This window comes from Sceloporus occidentalis, unplaced genomic scaffold (assembly GCF_023333645.1).
Source record: "Sceloporus occidentalis isolate IW3139 unplaced genomic scaffold, rSceOcc1.0.p SCAF_56, whole genome shotgun sequence".
In the NCBI taxonomy this organism is placed as follows: domain Eukaryota; kingdom Metazoa; phylum Chordata; class Lepidosauria; order Squamata; family Phrynosomatidae; genus Sceloporus; species Sceloporus occidentalis.
In genome coordinates this window covers 5,451,951-5,472,437 of record NW_028317036.1, presented here as the reverse complement: position 1 = coordinate 5,472,437, position 20,487 = coordinate 5,451,951, and the positions used below count along the sequence as shown (strand labels likewise).

General features: G+C 37.8%; 1 protein-coding gene across 5 annotated transcripts in view; it reads left to right on the top strand.

Moving 5' to 3' along the window:
• The window catches only part of LOC149287862 (disks large-associated protein 1-like), a 127,880-nt gene that overhangs the window by 51,853 nt on the left and 55,540 nt on the right, over positions 1 to 20,487 (top strand). For all 5 annotated transcript variants that reach the window (XM_089492374.1, XM_089492377.1, XM_089492373.1 and 2 more), the window contains exons 3-4: positions 272 to 449; positions 796 to 1,036. In XM_089492374.1, coding sequence (XP_089348500.1) covers positions 272 to 449; positions 796 to 1,036 — 419 coding nt within the window. The remainder of the gene's footprint in view (positions 1 to 271; positions 450 to 795; positions 1,037 to 20,487) is intronic.

The following is a 20,487-nucleotide window of genomic DNA, read 5'->3' as shown; positions in this document are numbered from 1 at the left end:
ACGGTTCATACCACAAGGGGAAGCAGAACAGTGCCAAATACTGGACTGTCAGAGAAGAAAATTGGCACTGAACATGTTGGGCAAACAAACCAAAGACTTGTTCTTTATGCAATAAGATTATGAGCACATCCCAATATACTGCTTGCTTATTGACTTGCATTGCATATATCACCATTCGCTATGACTGAAGAAGTCTGTTCCATACTATAATATATCCAACCATAAGATTATATGGTAATACGAGCACCTTGATTATTTCCTATCATTTCAGAATCTCAAATGAACACTCTCCAAAACTTCAGATTCGAAGCCACAGTTATTTGAGGGCAGTAAGTGAAGTTTCAATAAACAGAAGTATGGATAGTCTGGATCCATCAACTCTTCTTACCTCTCCCAAATTCCGTTCGAGGAACGAGAGTTACATGAGGGCAATGAGCACGATCAGTCAGGTGAGTGGGAAACGACGTTAAAATATTTACCACTACATCTCCCTTTAATTTTCATGCCTACTATGATGTTAGTAAATAGGTATCCCTCTAGCCTTCACTATATTCCAAAAGAAAAACACATTGATGACAAGGTTTCAGTTTGATTTAAATGATCAAAAAGGGAATGTTTTTTATGCGCCAAGAAAAGAAGGACTTTAGAACAAAGACTTTTGGTCCCAATGAGGCACTGACCCTCCTACAGAGGCACAATTAGTAGGTATGTACTAAAATGTTAACATTTGCTATCTAACATAATACAAACAGGCTTGCTTGTTAATTAATTATATGAAATTGGCTTGGCTTGCAGGTTAGTGAAATGGAAGTGAACGGTCAGTTTGAATCGGTCTGTGAATCGGTATTTAGTGAGCTTGAGTCTCAGGCAGTGGATGCACTAGATCTTCCAATGCCCGGCTGCTTTCGAATGAGGAGCCACAGCTATGTAAGAGCCATTGAAAAGGGATGTTCTCAAGATGATGACAGCGTGTTGCTTAGGCCATCATCACCCCCACGCACAACCACTACAGTGAGAACCATTCAGAGCAGCACAGGTGAGCACTTTTTACATTACATATAACCTGTGCAGCCAAGAACATGTATGAAATGCATGCACACAACAGAAAAGTCAACAGCCATAGAGCGAATTTGTGGTTTCTTTTTTTAATGAATAAGCTTTTTATTGAGTGTTGTCTGAGACAGGCCACCCCAAATGAATTATTGGGAACATCCCGGGCTGGCTGACCTCACAGTCCATCAGGCTTCATATGTACTAAGCACTAGAAAAAAGGGTGATCATTTCTAAATGTGCCTCCCCTCCTATTTGTGAGGGCAGTTTCTGTGCATTGAGCACACTACCAATAGTAGATCTTACTTTACAGTCAATGGTGTGATCATTTACAACCTGGCATAGTAATTTAGTCCTACTCATCTATAGAGTCCAATGTGGAGTACATCCTGAACTACAAGTGTGTTTCCAAGAAAGCTGATTTTAGTGTGTGGCCTTGTTGGCTTTATACAGAAATAATTCTCATGTAAAATGTTTGTTAAGAAACAATGATGACGCACTGTATTCATCTGGAAACTGTGGCTACATAGGTGAATGGGAAGAGCGATTTTGGTTCCCTGAAATAATGATGTATCCTTCATAGAATCTGGCTGAGAAAGGCTACCTCTGAAGGCATGTATTTTATTTCCATGTATAAGCCACTCAGTAGTATGTTGTAGAATTACTGATTCCTGGTTTGTTACTGTGTTACTCCTTGTATCTAGCCTATTGATTCAAGTGGAATTCATATGCATTTTCCAATTGTCTTCCTTTTGTATGTATCCAGTTCATTAATTCAAGTGGCATCCATATCTACGTGACTGGGGATATTGCTTATTAATCCACAAACATGCGCAGTGTTATGTATAGAACTAGATTTGTCTGCAACAAACCACATGCTTTCTGTATATCTGCTTTGCATTGCTGAATTCAATGATATGGTCTAGACACCTCTTCATTGAAGACGAAAATAAAGTGAAGGGGGAAATAAAGTGTGCATATTATCGGGGCTGTCAAATAGTTTATTGATTTTGTTTTAGATGTTAAATAGGTGAAAAATGAATTGGCAAAACATTCACATAATACATTCAATAGCAGCAATAATTTATAAAGTGATGTCTGCTACCTTTGGGTGTTCAGTAATCATTCTACACAGATCAATACACTTGGCTACTTAATAAACCAAGGCTCAAGACAAAAAAAAACCTTAAGCAACAGCGCGATAATAAAAAAATATAAATTATCATAAATAATGAAAAATTTAGTCTGTGCAGTCTAAACACTTCAAGCAATATTGAAAATGTGTCAATCATTTACATGTATTAGTTCAAGCTTCTTAGTTGGCCCAGGAAACTTGTCACAATTTCTTCTCCAAAAAGAATACCATGAATGTTGTACTCAGGCCTAGACTGGCCATCTGGCACACTGTGCAAATACCTGGTGGGACACTGGCTGAAAGCCCCCCATGTACACGGCTGCCTGCTATATGAGCATAAAAACGTAATGTGCGGCTGCCCATATCCACAGTGACATATCCTGGGCTAGGCTGATTAGGCTAAGTAGTAGGTCCAGGGGTCAACAATCCCCCTGGTACAATACTGGGAGAGGGGTAGATTAGGCCCCCCAGTGTTCCACTGCACAATGGGTCGATTACAAGGGCGATCTTTGATCTCTCCAACCGCCCAATTTATGCTATGCTAACTGTACACAGCCTCCATATACTCTTTGTCATGGGGCTCTGTTTCTCAAAGGTGTCCATCGCCTTGTACCAGAGACACCGGAGCTTAACAAAGAGGTGGAGGCGACTGGGGAGCTGCCCTAGGTCGGCCTAGGGTGGACCCAAAAGTAGATACACCACTGTATATTCAGCCAGCTCCCACACTTATGTCACAGGGTGGCCACCGTCCATCAAGTGCCAGGGCTGCCTCCATCATCCCAAGTCTGACCCTGCCTGTGCTTGCAGTAAAGAATTTGTATACGTCAAGGAGTAGACGTCTACAGATGATATATTCTTCAATAGTTGTATTTAGATTTTTATCTTTTACACACAAATCGTATTGCTGTTGTTACTTAGTTCCAATTTTTTCACGCGCTGTCTGTTGTAGGAACTAGTGCCTTGATTATTATTGAACATTCTAAGTGGATTTCTGAATATTTTCCGATTGAGTCATGTTCTCAATGTTCTAGTCACCGTATTGCTTATTTCCCTGACACCTTAATATTTTAATATTATTACATTAAGCACAGTGAACATTAAGGGACCTGCAGCACATAGCTGTTACTTTGTAGGATTCCATGCTGCACATATTGTGTGGCCATTTCTTTTCAATACTGAACATATTATTAGGGGAATGCCCCTATGTATGTGTGTATCCAAAACAAATGAGAACAGGTTCCAGCTAAAGATCTTTCTTCTAAAGCTAAAACTTGAGATGCTCCCAAGTGGGGATGCACCGTAGGACAGACTATGAAGCAGCTGTCCGTTCTTGGTGAGCATCTCAAATTTGTTTTGTAAAATAAAGCTCTTCCTTCCTTGAACGATGAACTCCTTGTATTAACTTTATTATAATGGCATCAGAGTTTGCCTGTTAAAATGCTGTAAAATAAGATTTTTTATCACATCTCAACCTACCTACACCTCACTGTTACGCGAAAAAACAAATGAAATGACGCAGATGTTGCCTTCGCATGTAGAAATACTGAATGATGCATACGTAATTCAAAAAAACAAGTTGACATGTTAACAATAATTATTCTATTCACAGTTAGACTCTTATTATATATGCAAGTTTTGTAACACGGACAATTAAGCGTGATTTGCCCTGTTAAAAACAACGCAAAAAGTAACAAACAAGGTTTTTTTTAGGGTCTGTTAAAGAAAGTTAGGGAATTTAAAAACTTTTTGGAAGGAAATCCTTCAGGCTTTTATTTTTTATCAAGATGTGTTATGAAATATAAGTACAGGGAGCTCAAACATAGTAAAATGATATACAATACAGTATTTCATGAATAATGATGGTGCTACTACTGTTCGGTCATTATAAGTAGAATGCATTTGTGGAAGACGTCACTGCAAGATCTCTATAGCAGGAAAAGCTCCAAATTAAATTAAATAATTAAAAAAAATTCAGTTGAAAGCTGTAATGATTAATAATCTATCCTTTTAAAGTATGCCCACAACCCACAAATATCTGGGTAAAAAGGTCCATTACAGGTAAATTCCAAAATGTTTGTGTTTATAAAAACATATTATTTAATTTTATTTGTGTAGCCTAGGGACAGAAATTATAGCTAAATTCTATTAGCCATGATTACCAACAGGAGTGATTATGGAGTGAGTGCAAAAAAAAAAAAAAGATTAAATGGGATAGATGTCTATTCACTAAAGGGAGAATTGACAGGAGAGTGGTGGTTTCAACTCTCTTCACCGTTCATTATGAAGGACCAACACTGGCAAGTGTCTCCAGCAGCTAAACATTACACAAGGCCACCCAAGATCTTCATTTAGCTCACTGGGCATTTATAAGAAAAGAGAAAAGAGAGAAAAGAGATTGATGAAAGTGGGTTATCGGGGATAAAATGAATAATGACCATTAAGATACAGGGAAAGCTTTCACACCAGAATGTAAACTGCTCAAATTTCTCTGATGCTACATTGAAATTGGACGGAGTAATTCTTCTAGGCGAAGCCACTTGAAATGTATCCGTTATTATGTTTCCTGCCAGTAATTTAATGTGTATATTTGCATGACAGTTATTAAAATGTGTTACTAAATGACCACAGAGAGCAATATCACTGAAGTGATTCTGTTTATCATGGATCAGGTGTAAAGTGATTGCGTTGAAATTGCCAACAAATAATCTAAACTGTTACTGGTAAAATGGCATATAAAAATCGGACACAGTTGCCTACTATAACTGTATAATTCTTTTATTACCTCAATGAAGGAGAGCTTCTTGACATTTATAGTTAGGAATCAGGATAGCGGCTGCGTGTTGCTTTATTCATACCAGAAGTTATCTTTTTGGACCAGTGGGGTCAAAATTAAAATATATCACTACAGTAAATCTAATAAGTATTTTTTTTTTCCTCTTCCCGCAGTATATGATTTTAGCATCTCCTGTCAAAATATTTAATGACATAGCTGTTCATTCTCTCTGTAAAACCTATACTGGACATAAAAAGGACACAAAAATCATTATTATTTTCATTTTTTAAATGCAGTAAAGGATGTTTTTCATTATTTTTTCATTCTTTTTTGGGCGTAAACATCTCTGTATCACCAGTTGCGATTGTCTAACTATTGAATGTGGCTTAGTGGCAGGCTAAGCAATATATGGCCATTTAGTGTGATGGAATTCCCAATGTTTATGCCTTAGTATTCTTCCAATGGTATTTGCTGGGCATGCGCTGAATTCTTGCTTTGTTTTGTGTACTTATTTGTAATTATTATTCTAGCAGCAACCCGGCAATCTAAATATATATGCCTTTTATGCATTTCAGGTTGTGTGCTCCCCCTATTTTTGTATATTTTTTGTCTAACTATTGATTACCTGAATTAGCCAGAAATGCGTAAGACACCATCAATTGGCTCTAAATCGTTTCCTGTGAGATAAAAGCTGCCCAGGCTCATATTTTTGGACCTTGTCAATACGTGTGTAAGGTCAACATATGCCCTAATAGGTGCATATTTTCCACGGTAAAGAAATCAAATTTAGGAAGCCTGTTAAATCTTCCAAGGCATTAAGCTGCTGTGAAGACCACGATTGTAGATTTTATTCCAAAAGATCACCAGCTAAGGGGTAATCAGTGCTAGATAGTTTTGCATGGGGTGCAAATGTGATGAAACGCAGCATCCCAATGCTCTTTAAAGCCCAGCATCCCTCCTGCCAGTGATCTAGTTAAAGTAATAAAATTTGCATATAAAATGATCACGAACCAGTCTGCAGCTACAAAATTTGTCAGTCGGCAAAAACTTTTGTATCTTTACCAATACTGCTAATGTGATATCTGAAAGATACAGAACTTTATTTAAAGTCATGTTTCAGTGTTAAGCCAGCCTTTGTTTGATTAACATTGTTCAAAGTCACAATGATCAAGGTTGTGCGTGTGATGTTAACGTGAAAAAGGAATAACATAAAGTGTGCTGATCTGTAGCTTGATAAGAGTCCTTTGGAAAAATATATTAATTGATCATATTCTTTGAAACGTTTTGATCAGTAATTTCTATGTAAAAAGCTGACACATATGGATTTTTTCTTGCATTCAACAAGACTTCATTCATCTCACCCTATTTTTTTTCCCAGTTAATTAGTTTTCTTGTCTTTCACTCGTTGCTGCATTATTCATAATGATGCCACAGAACTCTTTTTTTTTTATATGTATGTGGAACTTTGGCTCAAAAAAAGATAAAGAATCTATCCAAAACATAACTTAATACTTTCCTTAGAAATTTCTTTGGTATTTTTATTTTCTCAAAAAAATTAAAACAGTTGCCCATGTGAGTAACTGTTTCACACAAAGAACCATGGGAAATTTGCTCCTGGTATATATTGTTTTATTAGAAGAAGGTTCCTGTTAAATCTAAAGATTTGGGGCTGTAGAGCCCTGTGATACCCTCATGTGCACCACATGTTGTGAGATCTTGGAAAGATGGGAAATGAGGAGATTGTGGTCCCAGTAGGGTGGTCTACCCCTTGTATAGTGACCCAGTGTCTAACGTCATTTGTCTCACTAGAAAGAAAACACTATTTTCCAATCTTAGGTGCCTGGTGCTAAGTCCTACATTGTCATCTAAAATTCTCTGTCTAAAACCCCTATGACCTACTAGTCTGTAAGGAAGACCTCAGCTTCTCCTTCCTCGGTAATGCATTGCAGAATAACAGCACTGCAGAATGTGAGTAAGTAAGGAATAGTAATGTAATTGCAATGTCACTTTCAAATCTTGAGGTTAGTATATATACCAAAATTATCTATATTACACAGTAGTTAGCCGCATATCTTTCAATGCTCAATATTCATTATTCAATTTCTGATTGTCCATGCGGTGCTGGAAGAAAACCACAGACAGTTGTGAGGACGTGTTGTATAAATGCTGTCAACACTGGTAAACCAAGGGAATATTTCAGCAGAAAATGCCAAGAAGTGCTTAATATTTTGCGATAATAACGCAGCCATCAACACTTTTGATATGAACGTGTGATTGTCTTTCGGTGACACAGTTAACATTAGTTTGAATAAACAAGCCACTGACGCATCCAGAATCCTAACTCAAATGTTGCTATTAAAATGACATACAATCGCTGGGAAATTGCCAATATCTCCATAAAATAAACATGAAGCATTCATCCCCAGAAGAAATTATTCTGTGCTAATTTGATTTGCTAGTTTTTCACACCCACTGTATGCATGGATGAAAGAATTATTAAGGGAATCCCAGTGTGCTATCGAACATTGCAGTCATAAGAATTTAATTGACTTGTTCAAGGTGAGAAGGGTCAGAGACTGCATTCACCCTATGCTAGCTGTTTTGTTTAACTCCTTGCAATTTGGGGGGGAAAATCCTCAATTCAAACACATCTACATGTATCGATACTTGCTGACGAAATAGTTAGCAAAGTTAAGAATAAAATACATTTTATAGTATTGACTATAATAAAAGATACTTGGGATTTTAACCCTGTATGCCTGAGTTTCCTACCATTATTATGTTAAGTTTTTGGTTTTTTTAGATTAAGCAAACATTAAAAGATGCCCCTAAATGATATGTAAGTTATGCATAAGAAATTCCCTAAATGTTCTTAGTATTAACCTATAATTTACTCATAGATGGTAATCACAGGCATTCCCTCTAGAATAAAGGAGCCTAATTTGAAAAACGTCCTCTCGTAGCTATAATCCTCCTTTGCTTTCAGCGATTTTGTTGCCCTTATCAGTACCCAAGCTTGCAAAATCAGAACCTTAGCAAGAAGCATATAAGGCTTAACTTTTAATAGATTAACATAAAAATGATCGGTAGGAAAATTAAAAATAGATCACAAATTAGGAGACTTAATACCTCAAGCAATATACAAAGAAAAAAATAGGATAGGAGCACTCCCAGGTATTCATAGAAAAAATACATATTTTATTTAGGTAAATAAAAGTCAACGTTTCAGCTATAGAGCCTTTCTCAGCACATTATTTTAATATGTCCGGAGCTGAAACCTTGACTTTTATGTACCTAAATAAAATGTATGTTTTTCTACAAAGACCTGAGAGCGTGGCTATTCTATTTTTTTCTTTGCATTGGCGGTCATTGGAAGCACCAAGGCAAACAATGTAGAACTAAATAAGTTCTAAATGTGTTGTTCAACATGGACTATACACAATATGTATATATATATATATATATATGTGTGTGTGTGTTTCTATGCAGGCCCGGACTGGCCATCGGGCACACCGGGCATTTGCCGCGGCAGGGCCGGATTGACTTAGGGGCTAATGGAGCTGCAGCTCCAGGCCCCTACCTTAAAATAGGCCCAGTCAGGACTGGGCCTATGCGGCCTCTACGGCCGCATTAACGCAGGGCCCCTTAAGCCCGCCGCAACTGAGACCGGGTCCGCCACTCTAAGGGGCCGGGAAGCCCCCACCAGGGCCAGCCTTACGGGTGTGCAGCCGCACAGGGTTTAAATTAAAACATCGGGGGTTTTTTTTTACTTTATTTAACATCCTCCATGTTAAATAAAGTTTTTGTTAACTTTATTTAACATGGAGGATGTTAAATAAAGTTAAAAAAAAACCCCCGATGTTTTAATTTAAGCCCTGTACAGTGGCGGACCCGGTCTCAGTTGCGGCAGGCTTAAGGGGCCCTGCGTTAATGACTGCGTTAATTCCTGACTGGGCCTATTTTAAGGTAGGGGCCTGGAGCTGCAGCTCCATCAGCCCCTAAGTCAATCCGGCCCTGCCGCGGTCCCGGTCGCAGTTGCTGCTAGCTCCAGCAACAAGGTAAGTAGGGTGAGGGAGGGGGGTGCAGTGAGAAGGGGCAGAGGAGGGTGAGAAATGGGGAGAGGGGTACATATTGAGAAGTGGGGAAGGGGGTACATAGTGAAAAGGGGGAACATAGAAGGGGCAGATAAGATGGGGAGAAGGGGTCGTGTGAATGCGTATGAGAATGAATAAATGTGTGGATGAATTGTGTGAATGCGTATGACAATTAATGAATTCATGTGTGGATGAATTGCTTGAATGATTTGTGAGACTGCATTAATGAATGTGTTAATGATTTGTGTGAATGAGTGAGTAAATGCAAAGATGGTACATGAAGGGTGGGCTTTAACAATAAATAAATAAAAATGGGCTGCTCTGGCTTAAATGCCCGGGCCTAATTTTTGTCCCAGTCCGGGCCTGTTTCTATGTATATTTAATATGTTTATAACGCAAAATTGTGGTAGCCCCTGGAACTGCTTTCTGAAATTGCACACATCTGCGAAATCTATTGTCTACATGTACTCCCACAATGTTTTCCATACAGGATTTTCCAACCTACTGTATAATTAGCATATCTATTTTTATTACTTTCCCCTTTAAACAATCTGTTCATCATTAAAAGGTCTTTATTCATTTTTAAGTACTTGTGCAAGTATGGTCTGTCATACCTATATGCATTACAGTAAATGTAGTAATAGCAATCCGGTGCATTCTCTGGTCAGTGTTGTTATTCTTGCTCTGAAAGAAGCATTTATGACTTTGATTAACCCTTGATTGGCCTTCCAGAAGTGTGTACCGAGCCCTGACAAGGGTTCTTTATTTTCACCTCTTTTGAACTATAAGAATTATCAGTAGATGAATTTTGAGTGCATATGAGGTCACTGCTACATTAAGACAACGAAGCAAACTTTAGGCTTAGGGTTACAACTCTTGTCAAGGCTGTCCCTAAAAGGAACTGGTTTGTCTATTCCATCTGACCCTGCAAAAAATCAGAAATGCCCGTGGACATTATCAAAGGCGCGACTGCAATGTCACATTGTTATTTTGTGTAGGCTATGATTTTAGTTTTTCTATGACATTCACAGTCTGTACTAAAATGTAATTGTCGTTTTTTGGGAGGCAAATCCCAAAAGCCGTAACCATGTGAAAGAACTGATTCATCAGCTTAGCGTAAGAAGTATGGAAGATGAGGTATAAATTGCTAGAAAAATTACAGATTGCACATTTGCAGTACTACATGTAATTATATCTGGGTATTTTATTTTCGCCCTTTATGTTTTATTTTACATATCTGTATCATTGATCCTTGGCGATGTGCACATTAAGATATGCTAATTGTTGGTTGCTTCTTAAATTAAAATACATATGCAATAATACATGATATTATTATTATTACGGGCAATTTGGAGGATTTTATTGAGAATATTAGGTGAATTATGGATTCGTTTGTATCTTGGCTGCTGTAACCCACTCTTTCCTGCTTCACTCTGACCTACATCTAATCCAATTCTTCTCCACTTCTGTCAATTCTTTTACCTGTTAACAGTATCTTGTAGAATTCTGAGCCTTAAGTTAAAAAGCTCTCCATGGCTGTCCATCATCCAACAATTCAGATCTTATTATTGAATAACTTTGAGATTGACCCTATGTTCTTCAAATGACATGTTCCTTTTCTCCACTTCCATTGCCACCTTATTTGGATAAGAGATTCCTATAGCTGTTGGAAATTTATGGAATGCTCTACTTGAACAAATCTGCATTTAGTTTTTTGTTTATAATATATTTATGTTGGCAATGCTGGAACCTGAGTGCAATATGTTTTCAGGAATGGGATATTACAAGGCGTCTAATAGAATGCTTCTATCATTCAGTTAGGACATTACTCCTTTCACTGTGAAGCCCCTCAAATACTAATGTATAGTAGGGTTTGAGGCTTAAGAAACCGAGTTTCTAGCATGCAGCTTCTACTGCTCTGCTGATACCATTTGTTTCCAATAATTAAGTGCCCTAAGCCGCTTTGTTCATCTTATCAATGGACGCAGAAATGTAATTAATTATAAATTATTATACATTTCATGCCTGCAGTCGTTTATAAAACTCACCGAGAATTTGTTTCTTATGGAAGACTTGTTAGCGAACTGGCTAAGGCTTCTCTCATCATCCACCTAAACCTTACTTTGCCAAAAATAGTCTCCCATTATCCGGATTAACTGTGTCATTACACCTTCAAACTTTCATTTACAGTGATTTCAGTGTAAAAAAAAAAACTAAACATTTTTTGTTGTTGCTTATAAAAAAAAGATAAAAAATATAGGAAATATCTCTTTTTTATGTCCAAGCTAGGCTTACTGCTATCTCTGCTGTTCAGTTCTTTCATGAACCGCAGATACTGAAAAAATAGCACTGTGGTGAGTCATGGGAGATCAACTTGCAGATCTGTCCACATCGACCAATATTTGGTTCACACCAGATAATACGTTTAGCAATGTGGTGTTATATGAGTAACGCTTCTCCATAATTGCTTCCTGTAGCTTTTAGCCTTAAAGCTATCATAGCGTTACATACTATGTCGTCTGTCCTTTTTTTTTTTCCTTTTTCCCTAAAGCACAAAACCAAGGGAAAAAATAATTTGCCGATAAACATGATTGCAACTGGATTTATAAACTAAGAGCTATGTATTTTTCAGAAATGCAATTAAATTGTATGAATGTGTCTATATATCTCTGTGCATCTCTGGAATTCTTTGCACAGTACTTATAATAATAAGAACAACACAAATAAAAACACTTGGCATTCATTTCTAGGGTTAGATCCATTTAATGTGAATGAAGAGAAAGGCTATCCATGGCAAATTAATTTTTCCTATTTTCCTTATTGGAACTTTACTGTTAATGTATATAATGAGCTGAAAATAATACACTTGCACTGGGGCAAATAATACACTTGCATTGGGGCAAATTGGCAGAACTTTGGAATTTGGTCACATACACTGGCCAACAATTCGTCTTCAACAATGGCACTTAAGCATCACCAGAAATACAGATATACTAAGTTTTCATTCAGATTTGAAAATTATGATATGCGTTACAGACCAAAGACTGAAGCTTGCAGTCTGCAAACAAATTGTGATAATGAGTCTACCCTCATATACAAATTGATCCATTTCAAGAGTAGGTCATAATTTTCAGATTTTGCTGAAAGATGGAAGTAACAGGTTCAGATCAGTGTTCCCTCTAAGCTGTGCGCTTGTGCGCGCGCACATAGCTTTTTAAGAGAGCGCACGCGTCCAAAAATTGTGCACACAACAATTAATAATATATATATTTTTTAAAACGTTATGCAGCGCGGATATTGTGCGCACAAAATTTTTGCTCCGCGAAAATTTTGGCACAAGAGAAATTTTCTGCGCACGCCAAGACAAATTAGATGGAACATTGGTTCAGATCCATTTTACTTATAGCTTTGGCTTATAGCGCTATCGGTAACACAATCCTGGGAATGTGTGGTTGATGGTTTTCTGTACACATCTGGTGCTTTCTATATGTGCTGATGGTATGATTAAATACAGGAAGCTGCACTAACCTTTTCTTGATTTCACAGGGCAATTACCCACAGAGTGAAATCCAAACCATTTGAAAATGATAAAGTAATTTGCATTTGTATTCCCTGCAATTTGCGAAAACCTGGAGTTTCTGACTGATCAGGCTTATGTAATAACGCTCGGCTATTGAAATTAATGTTCAGGCTGAGTGAAGCTGATATGCATGTGACCTTCTTTCTAAACGAATGGCTAGCCTTTCATCTCATAAACTAATAGTGTTGTAAGAACAGCTCTGTACCTAGAAAAAAAACATATTTCCAAGTAAAGAAATCAATTACGTGTGATTTGTATTTGAAGAGTGAACAATTCTGCTAAATTAGTGAATAATCATTTTTATTGTTTCAATTTGAATAATTTTGTATTGCTTGTTATGCTTGATTTCATGGGAGAAAGACATACCATAGTAATTGAGAGCGGACCTGTAAATATCATGATAGATATCAATTTCTTTTGTAAAAAAAAAAAGAATGCTAGATCATGCTTGTCATAACTTAACCAGGGAGGGTTAAAAACTGCAGTTGCCCAGGGCCTAATAGTGACAAGGGATCCACACTTGATACTAGACATGTACATTCTGATTTGTACGAATTAAAATTTTTACAAAATTTGCCAATTTCATTCATTCATACAAATGCCCTAAAACGAGGAGGGACCCCACACGCTTTCTCTCAATGTCTCCCTACATTCTCCACTGACTGCTTCTTTGTCTCTGTCTCCTTTTCCGCAGCTTTGGTTCTTCTCTTGCCTCATCTTGTTCTTCATTCTTCTTTCTCCATTCACTTCTCTCCGGTATCAGCTCTGTTAACAGGCCTCCCATAGCACTTCTGCAAAAGTGTGGAGCCTCCATGCACACCCTCTACCTCAACTGGAGAACACGGGGGAGGCTGCCCCCAGGGTGCGTGCAGTGGTTCCGTCTTCCTGCAGAAGTACTCCAAAAGGACAGAATATTGGAGACCGATTTGCAGAGAAATGGAAGCTCCACAAAACCGTCTGCAATATTCTAGCTTCTTGGAGTACTTCTGCAAAGTGGTGGAGCCACGGCATGCACCCTGGGGACAGCCTCTTTCTCATTCTCCAATCAGGGGAGATTGTGTGTTTGCAGAGGTTCATGCTTCAAGTACCTGGATAACAGAGCTGATACTGGGGAGAAGCAGTCTAAGAAAGAAGACAGAAGAACAAAAAGCGGCAAGAGAAGAAGCAGAACTGAGGGAACGTTCGAATCAGCAGGGGTACAGAAGACAAGATAAAAAGAGGAGTAAGAGCATGATTTAAACTTCAAGGGAGGGATAGTGTGAGAAAATGATTCTTTTTGGAAATGGTAGTACCTTAAATAGCCTTCCAGAGAAAGTGGTACTTGCAAAAAGAGCAAAGGCATTTAAGAAAGCTTGGGATTTGCATAAAACCATTCTTAATAATTAATAAGTAAAAAAGATTCAAAAAGGACATACTAGATGGGCCAATTATTGTTTTTTTCCTATGCATAAATACAAGGTGTTGTTATTAATGAAGGCACTGAGAAATTGTTGATTAAGAAAGATCTGTACATTAATTTCAGAGTTTCCTTTCTCAGCTACAGTCAATCATTATAAAGCATCAATGAGGGTGAGCACTTAGAGATAACGGACTGTGTTGTGGGGGCTACTTTCTCTTCTCAAAAACAGTAACGGTAAAACAGGAAAGTAAATGGTGGCAAATCAGTTCTTCTGCACTCCAGCTGGGTCTCAGTGCTGCCACTTGACACGCAATAGAAAAGAGAATCTTCTTTCTTATGGTGCTAAAGCTCCGTAACGTGAATAGAGGAAAGGATTCCCTCTGCTGGAAAGTTTGGTGTATTTGGTAATTATAATTTATTAATTATTGTAATTGTAATTTGCAGCACCATTGTCTCTTCCTTGTGCATATTTATATTCCCAAATTTTATTTACACTGTTTCATATTTACCTTATCACCAGCGGAGTATTTACCATTTGCTCCAGCTATGGCTTTGTGAATACTTTGGGGCGGGGGTCTAATGGGATTTTTAGTGAGACAGCTTTCCTGACACTTCAGTGGTGCAAAATGTCAGACCATGGAGAGAGTGGGGAGCTGCAGCTTCTCCCTAAGCTGTTTACTTTCTTCTTTGTTCAAGGGAGTGTCCCTTTAAGTTATTTGACCCCATGGCTAGCAACCTCAGAGATGTTTGGCAGCCAAAGTCAGAGACCAGCTACAGGGCAAGCAGCCCATCATGAAATTTACCGGTATCCGGTATCAAACAGGAATGAGGACTTTTTTTTCAAAAACTGTGTACTTTCTAAACAACATCAGATTCAAAATAAGCACGGTAGACATTCACCATCTATAGTGGTGGCGTATATAACGATTTAAGGATTTACAGCATTTTGGGAGTTTTCAACAGTAGTTACATCTTGTTAAAGATGCCTAAGGTGAACTAGAATATTTCTAAATATCTTATTTACATAGGCAGACATGTTTACCAATTTAAAACGGAATATTAAATAGGAAAATGCTGATCTGTTTCCCAGAGAATGTTTTTAATAAGTAAGGTATTGTCAAGGTGCAAGCGACTTGCTGTCACTTGCGTTGATCCGTCACTGAACTGCAGCTGTTGCTATGAAACCAACATCAAAAATAGTAATGTTCTTTTGATCTCTGTAGGTAAAATGCTAATGTTGGTCTGTTCCTGCAAACAATCTGCCTGCATATCAAAAAAGTACACAATAATTATACTAAATTAAACAAATCTTCAAGGGGATATTGATGTACAATTCTATAGTTACGGAAATAATGCAACTAGCATTTCCTGCCATCGTACGGATGCATAGAATGCATATCATAGGGGAATGCATATGTCCGTCTAATCTAACCCCCCCCCCCGCAAATGCATGGAGGGATTTAGCAGAATAACCTCTATGCATTTGCTTCTTTCCCTTAAATAATACACTAGATAGTAGGGATAGTGGATAGGGGCAGTCGCATAATTGTGATGTCCCTGTCCCTTATGAGCTCAAGTATGAACTTACGTGTTGTCACGGGAGTGATGTGACAATGTATGGTCTGTAAGAGACCTGTTACACCAAAAATCCCTCAAGACTTTTTTTAAAGCCACTTGAAGAACAAATATATGCAGAATTGTGCTCATCTGTGAAAACATATTCTGGTGCCCCACTTAAGTTTAACCACATTGTGGTCTCTCGTTTATTTGGAGAATACTATTTTTATATTACAAGACAAGAGTGAGCTTGTTTGCCAGGAGAACAAGAGAACCAATTTATTAAAAACCACCAAGGGTCCATTAGCTTTTCGTAACTCACTTCTTAGATCTCCTCTCATTATCCGCTTGTAAACATTCCGCCAAGATCCCTTTTCTTTGTATAGGTCTTCTTTTTGCATTGTGATTGAAGCCTAGGGAATATTATGTCACAGGTAGCTCTCATAAATTGCTCTCTGTTTTCTCAAGACCAGAATATAAATCATCCTTGCATTCTCATGCATAATTCTCAATACAAGAAAAAAAAACCCCCGGTGTATTCTTAATGGCATTTAAGCAGCCTGCTCACTTGACTAATTAACAATGACAGGCTTGTTTCCTTCGCAAAGTAACTTTTCTTAGTACGTTTTGAAGAACATTTACAAAAAGTGATAAGTCACTTGGTTCAGAGCTAACACATCTGGTGACCAAGTGATCAACGCAGCGAGCAAGTGGATTGCCTCTTCTTGCATTTACAACATACAGCCTGAGTGTGGAGTTTGGCTTTTTAACTGTAGCTGTCATTTATCTATATTTCACATCAGTACCCAAGTTCCAGCACAAGGAAAGATGATTTATTGGCTTCCTAGCAGGGGTCATACTTAGTAGGCCCAGGTGCTGCTGTACCGAAGTCATATGACATTACTTCCTCTCTTTTCTTAAGTCTTTAATCAAATAGCAAAAGCGCTACGTTGTTAATAGTGTGATGGGAGTTGTTCTTCTATGTCCTCGTGCAAGTGTTCTTTCTCCTTGGTTCTTTCTTATCTCTTTCCTTGCTGTACTTGTTTCTTGACACACGACCATAGTGTTTGTGCATGATGCTTGCTGGACCTCGGAAAACTGTCCACTCAGGGAAGTTAGCCCTCCTCCTGCCCTATGTAGAGAGTATAAAACGATCGGTTGCACAGCTATCCTGGAATGTCAGATCGGGTATTTGTGTCCAGCCATTCTGTGCTAGAGGTTAATTTAGAGGGTTCTTTTTAGACATCTAGTGGCTTAAAGGCATAAAGAGACCTATATTAAACAAAACATTGTTATTGGAACATTTATTATTCAAACAAGTTTCTTGATTCTCCCTGAAAGTCTTAAGACTGATTTCCCTCTTACGCCATATTGTTAGAATGTCATGGAAGCTCTCCAAATGTTGGTGCATGCATGAGGGTTACAGTTGGACATATCTGTCATTTCAGGCGAAGATCCTCCGTTCTGAGTATAAGTCACCTATGAGTGTTGGATCCCCAGTGAAAGTTCCTTATGGAAACCATTCTAAAAATCTCAGCCCCATGAACCTTTTGTTTAAAATTTGGCTCTTTAATTAAAATCTAAACAAATCTTGGCAGTTTTTGTCATTATCTTAAAAAAAATACCCCAAGTGACATCTGTTTTATCAATCTTGGCACCTTTGACAGCAGAAAGTTTCAAAAATCTAGACAGTGTTAATTCCAGAGAAAAGAATTCCTGATATAAAAACATTATTCAAAGGAAGTGATTTCCGTGTGATGCAAACTTTATCAGTGTATTGCAGAATAAGTATTGTATAGATCTGCTGGGACTAATATGACAAGGCAATTAAAATGCACTTCAACAGCATCTTGTTCTGTCTGAGTCATAATAATGTAGGTTCTCTTCCGCTCAGTGTGTTCATGTCATGAATGTGGCGCTATGAGTGGGATTCATCTCTTTGAGTAGCATATATATATATATAGAATTCTAAGCCTCTTTCCAAGCAAAGAAATCTTTACTGTAGAAAAACCCATGCTTACACATTGATATGTATTAAATGTACTAATTACCTGGAATGAATATCTGGTTAGGTTAATGAATGTAAATCTGTCAGTTCTATTATTGAGATAAATTCTGAAAATAACTTGTCTGGCATATACAAAGGGGAACTAGCATGTAACAAAAATATTGCACTAATTATTGGAGTGTAAAAATTACAAAAATACTGCAATGTACCGTGGAATGTTACGTGCTGTTTATGATCTCCAGGAAAATAAATATTTGTTGCTCCTCTTCACCTACCCATATCAACGCATCATGCCAGAGGTACACAGATGCATATATGTCACATAGTAGCATAGTAATTAAGGTTAAAAAAAGACCCAGGTCGATCAAGTTCAAGCTTTCTACCTATCCTTCCTCCTTTTGATCCAAAACCAACCAAATTATGCTATTTTTCAGGATTTTGCCACAAAAAATCCCTTGTAGAAATACTACCACAACAAGAGGACATAGTCTTAAGCTAGAGGGGCAATGGTTAAAAAGTAAGGAATAGCCTTCCAGCAGAAGTGGTAGATGTTAATATAGTGAAGGCATTTGAGCAAGCATGGGATAGGCATAAGGCTAGATATAAGATTAGGCCAGGGACTAAGGAAAGTATTCAGAGGTTGGGCATCCTAGATCGGCTAAAATGTTCTTATCTGCCATCAATGTCTATGTTTCTATGTTTGTGACTCCAAAAGGCAATTACATTTCTCCTTGGATCGAGAAGCTCTAAAATATTAATGTTTATTCAATCATTTATAGCCCTGTATGTTCTGCTTTTCTAAAAAAAAAAAAAAAAACATGCCTTTTTGAAAGCATATGACATATAAAGACACACAGATGGAAACAGACACACACAGCACAAAACACACACGCTCGTACACATATGCAGAAAGACATACAGGGAAAAGATTACAAAACTGTGTATATATATATATATATATATATATTCTTGTATTTGTACAAATTAAAATAGATCAATAAATCACTGCTGTACAAAACCTTTGTTAACTGTTAATACCTATTTTGTCTCCCTTGCACTGAGAACCAGTGTGAACCATCTATACATTGTGCCAGCAAGTGTTTACGTCAGCAGAATATTTTCTATCATTTCCTCCGTGATGTCATCGACCAGACATCATTTGTAAGTGAAGAGCTACAGTCAGTGAAGATGCATTCACTTGCATATGAGGTCAGGTTGATGACATCAAAAAAGGGGTGAGGCTTCCAAAATTGAAACCCACTTTTTTCTGTTTTGTGTTTAAAGAGAAACTAATATGAAATGTAATGCATTTTGTTAATATAGCTCTGAACATATAAATGTTTTATAGCCTTTGTATTAATATATAATTGTATGTTTTGTTTTTCTTACATTCACTAACATGGATCTTCAATTTTAGCATTATGTAGCATTTTCAGCAATCTTCACCAAGAAAATGTCAAGTTTTTGATTCACTAGGAAGCCACCATATTATTATAACATTTTGCGAATTATCACTGATGTCGTCAAGATTTTCTTCCCAGCCAGCTGAAATCTGTTTTAACAATGAAATGAAGTTACACCTCATGGGTGATGTTACTAAGTATATATGTGTTTCAATACAAGAAGAAGAAAAAAAAAAACTCTTAATGGTATTTAAGCAGCCTGCTCACTTGGCTAATTCACTGTGACAAACTTGTTTCCTTCGCAAAAAACTTTTCTTAGTAAGTTTTGAAGAACAATTACCAAAAGTGATGTCACTTGATTAAGAATCTAAGAAAGTCTTGGAGTCTTGAAATGCAGTTACTCCTCATGGGTGATGTTACTAAGCAAATATCTGTACATGTACTTTAAAACTGGCATATTTGCACAGGTGCAAAAAGTTTCAATAGATGCTTTACTTTTTAGAACTAGAAGAGTAATTGGACATTTCATTCTCCATTATTTAATTTTATCAATAATTTGGACTCCTACTGCTACTCATCTCCATCCACTCCCTTGCCTTCCTTGAGCATGACAGTTGGGTTGTCAAGTTGTGCAAGTATCCCTGGTGGTGTAAAGATCTGGATGGCCTACTCATTGTCAAGGACCCAGGTAGAGGATGGCCACTGTTCTTATTGTTAAGCAACAAGATACCAAGTTATATCCTGGCACGTTGCCTCTTAATGGCACAAGGTTCACAGTACAACGTGCTATGGATCCTCCATAGTGCAAGTGAGCCTACTGGGGAGGTTAGAGAACTGTCATATAACTGGCTCATTAAGCAGTGGTGCACCAGGAAGCATGAATGCCCCCAGTTTTGTGGAAGAACTGATATCACCTCCACGGCCTAGTCAGCCCAGGCAACAATATGCTGGTGATTATGCTATAATCCACATCTATGCATGCACAGTAAAGAACAGAAACTGAGGGGGCTGCAGAGAAAATGTCAAAGATTTCCCTGCTTACAGGTAATTACCAGACAGGGCTGGCTGTAGCTGCACCCCTTGCAATATATGTACTTGTGTTTCATTTGCACCTTCTTTAATGTACAGGGTTTTTACTATATGCTAGAACAGACTCATTGGAAATAAGTATATGCAACTCAGAACCATAACTAGGGCTCTTGATGCCTGCAGCAGGGTCGGAGGTCCTCCTCCTTCTCCTGATGTCACATCTGCTTCTGGAATAATGGGGCACAGGGAAATCACCCCTGGGTTACTTAAGTGCGCTCCTCACCTTAGCACCTGGGGCAGCTGCCCCTCCTGTCCCATAGAAGTTATAGCCCTGATGCAACTAGCACGTATCAACTCCTACACTGTTCTTACTCTTAAGGATGGTAAGAAGAACTAAAGGTTCTCAAAACAAAATTTAAAAGGGGGGATCTGGGCTTAAAAAAGTACATTCCTATAGTG